Genomic DNA, 11,883 nt, shown 5'->3' with positions numbered 1-11,883 from the left:
ATGTCATCGAAGCCCCTGTTAGGTGCAATGGCCCTGTGTCCCAATACTTTTGTCCATATAGTGTGTCTCTGTGTGTGTGTATGTATATACATATTCTGTTCCATAGTGTGCTTTAATTCTTGTTTTCCTTTTATTTTTCAGCACCAAAATGTAAAACTAGCCCCATGGACCTTGTCTTTATCATTGACAGCTCAAGAAGCGTTCGGCCATTTGAATTTGAAAGTATGAGAAAGTTTATGATTGATATCATTAATTCACTTGAAATCAGTCCTACAAAAACAAGGATTGGAGTTGTGCAATACTCTAGCCAAGTACAAAATGTGTTCTCTCTCAAGACATTTTCCAACAAGTCAGACATGGAAAAGGCCATAAATGACATCATTCCTTTGGCACAAGGAACCATGACTGGTCTAGCCATACAATATGCCATGAATGTTGCATTTACTGTTGAGGAAGGAGCTCGACCTTTGGAGAAAAGGATTCCAAAAGTCGCCATTATTGTGACCGATGGCAGACCTCAGGATCGTGTTACGGAAGTAGCCGCTCAGGCCCGGGATTCTGGTATTGAAATCTACGCTGTCGGTGTTCAAAGGGCCGATGTAAATTCTTTGAGAGCCATGGCTTCTGCACCTCTTGATGACCATGTTTTCCATGTAGAGTCATTCGATCTGATTCAACACTTCGCTATTCAGTTCCAAGATAAACTATGCGGTGAGTTGCTATTGTTCTTACTTTTTTATCTGTAGGTGTAAGATAACTCAGGATATCACGTTCTATCCTAACTTTTGTCGATATCTGTTAAAATCACGTGAAGCCGTTAGAACTCATTTTGAGAAACTAAAAAGTACTTTTGTAGTGTTTTGCAAAGAAATCTATGACACCGGTGCATAATCTTATTTAAACAACTTGGTTGCTACATTTATATGGCTACGTCATTTGCCATAGTATTTAAAAACATTCTATGGCGAATAATGATATAAATGTAGCAACCAAGTTGTATAGAGGAAGGCTGTGATATAAAAAGAGAACACATTGGTTGATGTGACTTGGTAACTTTAAGTTGTTGGCTTCATAATAATTATTTACATTTATTTATTAATAACTTTAAAAAAAATCTATAGGTAGGGATGTCTTTTTGGTGTAGGGTTTAGTTACAGAGGGGCTTTTAGTATCCCAAAATTTACCAGTGGGCTTAGGGGGGGTTTCAAAAAAATCAAGTTTATGTTTCACTGGAGGAGAGCTTTTAGTATGAAATGACTCCATAAAACAATTATTTTCCAGATGTTGACATGTGCACAGAAATGGACCACGGATGTCAGCACACCTGCGTTAATGTTCCCAGCTCTTATTATTGTGAATGTAACGCAGGGTACAAGCTAAATGCAGATGGGAAAACCTGTTCTGGTAAGTATACGATGTATTTCAACTCACTGTTTGGATGTCTGGCAGCTCCGTTGTATATTGGGTTTTTATATAATTCCTTGAACACAAATGAATATGTTGGCCTCAGATAAGATAAGTTAGTTAGAGACCCTTTATTGGGCCAACATATGGACTAAGTAAGATTAGAAATACCATATAAGAAGATTAAGGAGCTGCCCGTGAATTAAAAGACATACCTGGGAACTTTGTTCTAAGAATAAATAAATAAATAAACATTGAAAATTCAAAGTACCGTTCTGGTTGTCCCTGGAGGTCTAATGAGGGAACGCTAAAGAATTCAGGAGGAATTCCTTCACCTATTAAAAGGTTTACAAGACAAACCACAGCAGATGGTTTAAAGTCTTCTATCCGTGTACAACGCAGTTCTTGTTCGTTTGACCAGAAAGACCACCCATGTGAAAAGTCACTTCCCTAGTAAACCTTTCATACAAGACACCCATAGTATTGTATTAAAGTTATTTTATTACCTTTTAAATAAATATTGCTTGTTTATTTGAAGTGACAATACCCTTTTCACAGTTGTTTTTATTATACATTAGATTTGCTATTCCAGATCTTTGGGATAATTTGGAAGTCATTTCTTTTTAACTTATTTGTTGGAAGACCAAACATACATTTGAAACTGAGATTCTATTGAAACTCTATCATGTCCTTACTGGATGCCAGGGGGTATTGGTGCAAGCCCGTTAAATGTAGAAGAAATATAAGAACAAGAGGTCATAATCTAAAACTAGAAGGTCAGAGGTTTAGATGCAATGTAAGGAAGTATTAGTTTGCTGAGAGGGTGGTAGATAAATGGAACCGCTTCCCATCAGAAGTTGGGGAATTTAAGCATGAATGTGATAGACATATCTGAATCTAAGACTCATGCCACAAAATGTGTTACATCGATGGTAAGTGTTGTGATTTAGTACAGGTTGTCCTTCAACCCATTAAAGGCAATGCATTATGAGCCTGAATATGTATGGGCTGTCGTGAAGGGGTTAAACTTGTGAAAATGGAAATATTTTTTTTTAACTCATTGTTTTTTTTTCTTCAGTGATTGATTTGTGTGCCCAAGGAAATCATGGCTGCGAACAACTGTGTGTTAGTTCCCCGGGCTCTTACTCCTGTGCCTGCAGTAAAGGATATAAACTAAACAACGATAAGAAGACTTGCTCGAGTAAGTTGGTGTTACTCACATAAAATGTTTTCTGTTATATTGTAAAGATGTTGTTGTTTTTCACAACACATATGGTTCAGGATCAGAGGCGTCAGTAGAACCGTTACTGAGACTCTGAGATGATGGTTGGACTCCCTGTGACGGTTGGCGAAGTCTTGGGAGATCGCTGTACACCGCCACGTAGTAAGCGTTCCCAGCAGACAGAACAATTGGTTTATGAGTAAAAGACACATTGGAGACTAAAGCCAGGGCCATTGTTATATGGCAGGGTCCATGTTTTTAATGTTTTGGGCCTCGTCCCTGTGCGCCCCACACCCCTCTGACAGTGTAGGGGTCTCTAATATTTATGTAGACCTGGCCAGAACAGATGTCGTCTTCTCGTTGGGCACGGATGTTCTACCACAATCTGGTGCCTAAGCCAAACCAATTAATTTGCCTGCTGGAATTAGTCGATGAAAGATCTGTACCCTTTTTACATAAAACTGCAGTTCCAGTCAGTGTATATAATAGAATCATTTTAAGGACCCTATAGAATACTGGGGTAACCGCAGGACCTAGAACTAGACTTACTTCCAGAACATCGTTGTTCGTGGTATGGCCCTTGTCTTCATTGTAACTTTTTTCCTGTACGGTTGTCTCAATCAAAATCATTTCTGTCTTTCGTTAAATTTTAGCATGTAGACCTCACAGTGATTGTCATTGTTGGGCATTAATTAATTAATACACCTTTTGTTTTTAGTGATAGATCTGTGCGCCCAAGGAAATCACGGATGTGAACAACTTTGTATCAGCTCCCTCGGCTCCTATTCTTGTGCCTGTCGGACGGGATTTCAACTGAACAACGATAAAAAGACTTGCACAAGTAAGAGGACATTTTTCTGTAAAGTTGGATTTTGTTTGGTATCTTTTAATCTAGGTATGAATTTCAAGAACACCTTTCAATGAAGGCACAGGGGTAACTTATATATGGCATATAATATAGATTTATTTTAGTGTGTGTATATATATATATATATATATATATCTATTTACTATGTACCAAATTTTGCTATATCAGATGTTACTACTACAACTATGTAACTATGATACATACAAATAACTAGATTTTTATATATTTTTTGTATTTGTACTGAAAGAATTGGGCTTTATACATAGCACTTCTTTCAAGGATGGTTTTAGATTAAAATGAACACCATTTATAAATGTGGCAGTGTGTTTACGCTGGACATTGTCTATTGTGTAGTTTGAAGAGGGGGAAGGAGGATCTTTAGTTTTTAGTGTTAATGACGATGTCTATATTCCATTCTACTGAGCACAGATATGACATAAAGAGTACAGCGTGCTGCGTTATATAGACCAGTCGAGGAGATATTCCCTACTCGGCAGAGGTTTTATATATATTTACACACATACATAAATATATATATATGCTGCACTTACTTGGTTAGCAAAACAATTTTGTTACAAAACATTTCATTGGACAAAACAGAACATTTTATCAAAATCTTTCAAACCATGGAGCCTTTTGTCTCAGTCTCTGAAGAAAACGTGTATGAAATCCAGGGCAAGCTTTCATTTCTGTCCAACATGAAAGATTTGTCTGAACAAGATCCCTCTGTGGGTCTGATTAAAAGTTATAGCAAAATTGAATAGAGCTTTCATGTCTGTCCAATTTGGGCTAAAATAACCTGTCAAATAGTTCTGACCTTTCTCCACACTGATTTCTTTCAAAAGAAATGCCAGGGACCTAGTAATATTACACTCCGCAATCATAGACAACAAATGAAGGCATGAAACGGCTGTGATTCCACCATTTTTTTATTCTAATCCCTTTTGGGTCAAAGTTGTTGGTAGCATTTCATGCGAAGGAACAAATCTACTCTTTAGTTGTTATAGAACGAGATGAAAATGCGCAAACAAGACAGCACTCGCATCCCAAATAATCCCTTAACAAGAAATGGTGCAGCTTAACAATGTCAGAGTTGCAGCACAGATGTTCAGCGGGGCTAGACTGGAGGTGATGGGGTGACCCTGCCACTTTAAGGCCAGTGGCTGGCTGGTGATGGTCTTCTTCTCCAACAGCTTAACACTCGATCATATAAATGGAACAAATCAGCATGAATGTAGTCATCAAAATTTATTAAATAGTATGTCACATTAAACTGTAATACAAGGTACTATTTTGTATGATGTGTCTGTATACAGCCATTTATCTGTGAGTGCACTCATTTCCGGAGCATTACAATGTGATGTCATGTATTTTTCTTTCTGTCTTCTTTTAATGTCAATTGCTTAAAGTCTCACTGCATTATTGTCAAGAAAGCTATTTTAAACCTGTAGTTGGTGGATATCACTGAGCGTGCGGATCACTATTTTTGTGAAAGAAAAGTCCGGCTGGTGTTGGGTGAAGCACCAAGTATTTTTTTGTGTTATCTGACATATAGTATATGATACATTTTGCCATTGAGCAACTTCACATTTGAAAACATACCTTTTTTTTTTTTACTATAAATATCTTTGCATTGTTATGAAACAAAATGGTGCCACATATTAGTTTTTTTTTATACTGCTCTACATGGATCGTGTGGAATACGTCTGCCTAGCCGGAGATACATTAGAGTATATAATGTTTTAATAAGGAAATGGTATGGTGGAAATCAGGTTACACGGGGGTGATCGGGGAATAATAACTGGTTTTGGAGAATAATATAAAATATAAAATAATATAATTCACTAACATTAAGATAATAAGTTAATTATTATCCTGTATGTTATATTTTAGTGATTGATTATTGCTCCTATGGCAATCATAGCTGTCAACATGAATGTGTGGGAATTCTAAATGGATACTATTGCCGCTGTAATGAAGGATATACACTTCAGAGTGATGGGAAGACGTGTCTGGGTGAGTAGATGACAAAAAAAAACCCCAAAAACCAATCTTTTCTGTATACATCATGATTAAAGATTTCGTTTTTCTTAAAATAGATCTTTCAACAGTCTGGACTAACCCTACTTCTGTAATAAGTAGGTAAATAAATTAAAACATTTCATCATTTGTTTGTGAACTAAATATTCCATAACTAAAATGATTTATATATGCTAACATTTACCAGACACGTGAAATATTATAGAATCTTCTGAATATATATTTTCGGAAATGTACCGTATTTGCTCGATTATAAGACGACCCTGATTATAAGACGACCCCCCAAAATCTGAATATTAACTTAGGAAAAAAAGAAAAAGCCTGAATATAAGACGACCCTAAAGGAAAAAAGTTTTACCAGTAAATGTTAATTCATGTAAACTATTTTTTTTAATAAAAGCTATGATTGAGAAAAATATTTTTTTTGTTTTTATTTCTTGTATTTTCCAACCTGTCCCCCAGTTACGCACATCTGCCCCCAGGCTTGCCACTCCAATATGGCACTGTGGCCCATGATATGCCTTTTAACCCTCTATATGCCACTGTGCCCCATGGTATGCCTTTTGACCCCCTATGTGCCACTCTGCCTCCAGAAATGCCTTATACCCCTATATGCCACTCTGCCTCCAGAAATGCCTTATACCCCTATATCCCATTCTGGCATTTAGGGGGTTAAAATGCATATTATGGGGCAGAGTGGCATATAGGGAGGTATAAGGCATTTCAGGAGGCAGAGTGGCATTAAGGGAGTTAAAAGGCATTGTATAGAGCACTCTGCCTCCAGAAATGCCTTATACCCCTATATGCCACTCTGGCATTTAGGGGGTTAAAATGCATATTATGGGGCAGAGTGGCATATAGGTGTATAAGGCATTTCAGGAGGCAGAGTGCTCTATTAAATGCCCCCTTAACGCCACTCCAGAAATGCCCTATGCCCCCATTTAACACACACACACACACACACACACACACACACCCTATACCCCCATTTAACTAACACACACACACACACACACACACTCTCCCCTCCCCTCCCCTCTCAGCCCTCTCTTACCGGTGCTTCCAGCCGGGGCAGCGGGTTGACGTCGCCTTCTGCTGCAGCCGGAAGGAGGTGGAGTTGGCAGCGGGGGTTTGTATCCGTCCGTCGCGTATACTTTCCCCGGCTGTCAGAGATCAGAGTTCCCCGCACCGGTGCGGTACAGGTGCGGGGAGCTCTGATCTCTGACAGTCGGGGAAGGTCTATGCGACGGACGCAGACAACCCCCGCTGCTAGCCACACCTCCTTCCGGCTGCAGCGGACGTTGTCTACGCGGATCGCGTAGACGTCAACCCGCTGCCCCGGCAATACAGCAGGAAGCACCGGTAAGTGTGTGTATGATGGGGGGGGGGGTGAGACAGGAGGATCCAGGTCCCCTGCAGCGGTGCGGGGGATCTGGATCTTAGTCTCCTAATCAGACTCTATTTGAGGTCTGATTAGAAGACGAGGGGTATTTTTCAGAGCATTTGCTCTGAAAAAAACCTCGTCTTATAATCGAGCAAATACGGTAATTCCTAATTGGACTTGACATTTTTTCCTGAACATTCTTATATGAACATATATGCAGTTGACACATTTATATTTTATTGACTTTATAGACTATAATATCTGACACAAATGCTATCAAGAAAATAACCGGTAACAACAACTGTTTTTAAAAAAAAAGAGGTTTGTTGATGATTTTTAACAATCTGCCCCCCAAAATACACATTTTGGCAGCAAAGTGAAGAAAACAAATTGGCGTTTTAGTAGCCCTATTCAACACTTGATCATTCATTTTACGGTTCCAGTTCTCTATGACTACTTCTATTTATTGAGTTGAGTTTGGGGGAAAGTATCTCTGCATATGCATAAAACCGTGAGATCACTGACTCAATCACAATCTTCTTAAACTTCCAGCCAATGATATGTGCAACGTTGTGGACCATAGGTGTGAATTTCAATGTGTGAGCACACCTGGATCATACCACTGCATTTGCCCAGAGGGGCAGCAACTACAAGCCGACGGAAAGACTTGTAACAGTAAGTATTAATAACAATGACAGACGTAACTATTATATTTTCCATATGGATTAGAATATAGCTGCATGATTCCCAGTGGCTAAAAGGGTTTGGGATAACACTACATATAACAGCAGTAATTGTGTTTTTGTTATGTGGGTCCCTCTAGTTTTAACAAATCTATATGTAGCTAGACAATAATAATAAAAATAATAATAACTGCAAACACAAAGTGCCTCTGCAGAAATGTCAATGTCTTCTGATCTTTCTGTTCTAGAATGCTCAACTGGTAACATTGACCTAGTATTTGTCATCGATGGTTCCAAGAGTGTCCGACCGCACAACTTTGAGCTTGTAAAGCAGTTTGTTATGAAGATCGTGGACAGCCTGGCCATTTCTGCTCACGGCACGCATGTCGGCTTAGTTCAGTACTCTAGTCGGGTTCGCACGGAGTTTTCTCTCGGCCAGTTTCAAACAGCCAAAGATATCAAAAATGCTGTGACGAATATACAGTATATGGAGAAAGGTACGATGACCGGGCTGGCACTCAAGCATATGGTAGAGCACAGCTTCTCAGAAGAAGAAGGAGCCAGGAAAAATATTCCAAAAATTGGTCTGGTATTCACCGACGGTCGTTCTCAAGATGATATCTCTGAATGGGCTAAAAAAGCTAAGGATGCTGGTAAGAAAATAACATTCAATTCTATATATATGTTCCTATATATTTACCCTAACACATGTCCTATAAAAAAATGGAAAAAGTTAAAAATAGTGATACATTTTAACATTGTTCATGAATCTGGACCAGTTTTTTTTATAGTCATTAAAGTCTAGGGATTTAAATTATATACTCAATTAATTGCAATTATCTGGAATAAAACTAACCACTTTTCTCCCAGTTAACAGCATAATGGTTCCTATCTGTCTTCTCTTTTATTATGTAGTGTTTTGACTTTTTTTTTTTTTTAAGAAACCTCTTGCTTTTTCTCTGTGCATTGTAGGTATTACTATGTACGCCGTTGGTGTTGGTAAGGCAGTGGAAGAGGAGTTAAATGAGATCGCGTCGGAGCCAGTAAGCAAGCATTCTTTCTACACGGCCGATTTTGGCACCGTTAATCTCATTGCAGAAGATCTGAAACTCAACATTTGTCCAGGTAAAATCGGTTAGCGTAATAGGACACCGCGCTACACAACGCTACACAATTCTTCATTCACAGTTTAATAGTACTGTCCCAGGTGAGGGGTGGCCTCGGTTGAGCGGGTCCGTATCTGAGGCTCCTTGGCTCTAAAGAAGTCCGGGATCTCTGTATGTTTCATAAGTTTTTTGTTTGATTTGCTTTTGTGTAGCCGTTCGGATTTTTGCTTTCACAAAACACAAACCAAAGTTTCCGGTTGTCAGTAGGAGGGTTCGGAACCATTTTATTTGCGTTGGTGATCTCTATATAAAATATAACAATGAAACCTGATAAAGTCACATTGGCCGACAATAAGACTTTTTTTTTTTTTTTTTTTTGTGAAATATGGGCCAACACAGAAAAAGATGTAAAGTCACAAAAGCTTTTGGAACCTCAGGTCTCCATCGGACGTCCCAAAAGCTTATCTGACTTTACATACGTTGTATTTGGTCAATTTACAAAAATATCAACTGTGAGCATAGACTTCAGGACTTCGAATCTGAACGTAATGAAACGTAGGAACGCATCGTTAATGGGTCACGCTTTGTATTTTCAGAGGAAATAAAGGGTGAAACAGAGATTAAGAATCCATGCGACTGTGAACACCTGGTCAACTTTCAGTCAAGCACCCTAACTACGCTTGGAAACCTTGCTGAAAAACATATCCTTTTCTTTTATTGATATAAATCAGTGGTTTAGAGCTTCTCAGCGGCCCCCGACACATCGGTCGCGAGAAGCAAAAAAAAGGAGGTGTAACGAAGCATTTTGAGGAATGGACCACTATTTAGCAATCAAGAAAAAGTAGAAACGTTTAATTTGTAGACATTAGAGAGAAAGAGGGGATACGATAATGTTTTAAAAATATGTACAGGACCCATACGGAGGGCTCTCTGAAGACCTGTTCATTAATAGAAAAATTACAAGAGGACAAGAGGTCACTCGCTAAGACTTAAAGAAAAAAGATTTAGTCGACGACAGCAGAGGGGATTTTTTACAGTAAGGACAATAAAGATATGGAATCCGCTGCCTGAAGAGGCGATGCTAGAAAATACATTAGATGCCTATAAGAGGGGCCTGCATACGTTTTAATGATGCACAACATAGAGGGCCATGTATGATAGTCTAGGAATTAATATTTATTTAGTGCTCCTTGATCCAAGGAGAAATCTGATTGCCATTTGGAGTCAAGAAGGTTTTTTTCCTATTGAAAGCACAATATAAGGGTTTTTGCCTTCTTTTGGATCAACAACGATTAACGAGCAATAGGAAAAGGGTTGAGCTTGAAGAACGCAAGTCTTTTCTCCACCTAAACTACTATTAAAACTATATAATAACTAATTACCAACTTTCCTTTGAATTAAAGTTTACATTTTAGAAGCAGATTGAAACCTCAATAATTGTTCCGTTTTCCATTGGAAACATTTCCGAAATCACCCTTTTGATCAAATTTAAATGTATTGTTTATTTTGGGTTTGTTTGCCAGTAAAAGAATACTTTGGTAAAATATACACATCCCATATGTGTTGATGATTATAGAACATTAAAAATGGGAGGATTAAGTCTGGAATTAACAGTCAGGGATTGTAATTCCTTAAAGAAGTCGTAAAATGCCAAGAATGGGTCAAAAGAAAAATAATCATAATCTGACAACCTGGGATTAATTTCTCATGTAAAATAAACTGAATTGATTATTCTCAGGGCTTTGTTGTAAACATGGTTAATAAACATAAGAGCGCATTAAGGGGTATTCACTAATTCACTAACTCGGTAGTTTAAAGGAAAGCTGAACTTCCCTGATTCATTAAGCTTCGTAAATCATTAATTATGATTATCAATTATTATGGATTTTCTTTTTTGCATAACCAGTTGTCACGAATGTCTCCTGCTTTATAGTCTGCATTACGCCCCCCCCCGGGTATATATTAGATGGATCCACAAAAACATGAATTGATCCCTCTATTAGTAGATCTGGGTAGCTCATTTAATTATTCCCTCAAAGGGTTTAATCGCATAAAAACAATGCAGAAATTAGCATTTTCATTTTCTATAACTGCTTTTCATTGCCTGATTTGTTGTACATGAAAATTAAGCATTTCCTAAAAATAAATTTATATTATTTTGGTATTGGGCCGGTACCTAAAGTGATGTTTCTAATATTATATTTATTAATAAAAGTGGGACAGCACCTTTAAGTTGTACAAACTGTACTAAAATAGTTAAACTCATAAAGCATAGCCTACAAACCCCAGATTAATAGAACGTAAATCACGTGTTTTACTAAAAATATCAATATATTCTTTAACGATACTCACTCGCTCAGCTGACGGCAAGACTTGAAAATTTGGAAACCCAGCTGGCCAACAAGAAATGAAGAACTTCTTCACGAGACGACCTAAGTAAATTTGCTACAACAGGAAAAGGTTAATGTGGCTTTTTTATTTTTTTTACGGCAAGTGGTATTGTTTCGTAACCCTCTGAAGGAGGCATAGATATACATGCCAAGAAGAGATGTAAAACTATCCGTATTATACATAAATGTGAATAGAATGTTTATTATAATTATTTTTTATTATTTTTATTTCTGAAACTTTTCTTATTCGACGTTTTTTCTCTGTAGGAATTGGAAGGAAAAAAAAAAACTGTTGTTTGTAGCGATTAATTATAATTTTATGTGCCTTCTTTTAAAGAAAAAACCAAACATTTAAATATACGGTTTGACAGATTCTCTTTGGTAGATTAGATTTGTACGCTGGCCAGATGTCTCTGCTAGATTTCTGTCATTTTGGGGCATTTTTCTTTAAAGCCATAGGGAGAGTCTGGCAATCCTCGGTTTCGATAGTTTGTTGCACGAAAGCTCACTTCTTAGATGAAAATAATTTGTAAAACAGTTTTTCGGTTATATCATCGGCTATTTAACTAAATTGCGAACGCTCAGTCCGCTAAATCTGTTTAGTAATTCTACCAAGTGATCAAGGGAATGACTTAAAGAAAAGAAGAAATACGTTCTTTCCACTACCTTTTTTTTCTTGTCTAGAAGAACAAATTCATAATTCATCAGATACGTATTAAGGTTTGGAGACCTGTGAGAAACCGCATTCAGTTTGTATTCAGTTTGTATTCCACAGTATTTTTTATG

The 11,883-nt window shown here is 37.6% G+C and overlaps 1 protein-coding gene across 1 annotated transcript in view; it reads left to right on the top strand.

Moving 5' to 3' along the window:
• LOC149273561 (matrilin-4-like) overlaps positions 1-11,118 on the top strand; it is a 14,129-nt gene extending 3,011 nt beyond the window's left edge. The window contains exons 2-10 of the mRNA XM_089506170.1: positions 142-711; positions 1,282-1,404; positions 3,345-3,467; positions 5,388-5,510; positions 7,471-7,593; positions 7,850-8,254; positions 8,574-8,726; positions 9,304-9,408; positions 11,060-11,118. Coding sequence (XP_089362296.1) covers positions 142-711; positions 1,282-1,404; positions 3,345-3,467; positions 5,388-5,510; positions 7,471-7,593; positions 7,850-8,254; positions 8,574-8,726; positions 9,304-9,408; positions 11,060-11,118 — 1,784 coding nt within the window. The remainder of the gene's footprint in view (positions 1-141; positions 712-1,281; positions 1,405-3,344; positions 3,468-5,387; positions 5,511-7,470; positions 7,594-7,849; positions 8,255-8,573; positions 8,727-9,303; positions 9,409-11,059) is intronic.
• The last annotated feature ends 765 nt before the right edge of the window (positions 11,119-11,883 follow it).

Source organism: Sceloporus occidentalis, unplaced genomic scaffold, assembly GCF_023333645.1.
Source record: "Sceloporus occidentalis isolate IW3139 unplaced genomic scaffold, rSceOcc1.0.p SCAF_368, whole genome shotgun sequence".
Classification (NCBI taxonomy): domain Eukaryota; kingdom Metazoa; phylum Chordata; class Lepidosauria; order Squamata; family Phrynosomatidae; genus Sceloporus; species Sceloporus occidentalis.
The sequence above is the reverse complement of the archived record's forward strand: the minus strand, read 5'-3'. Positions and strand labels throughout refer to the sequence as shown.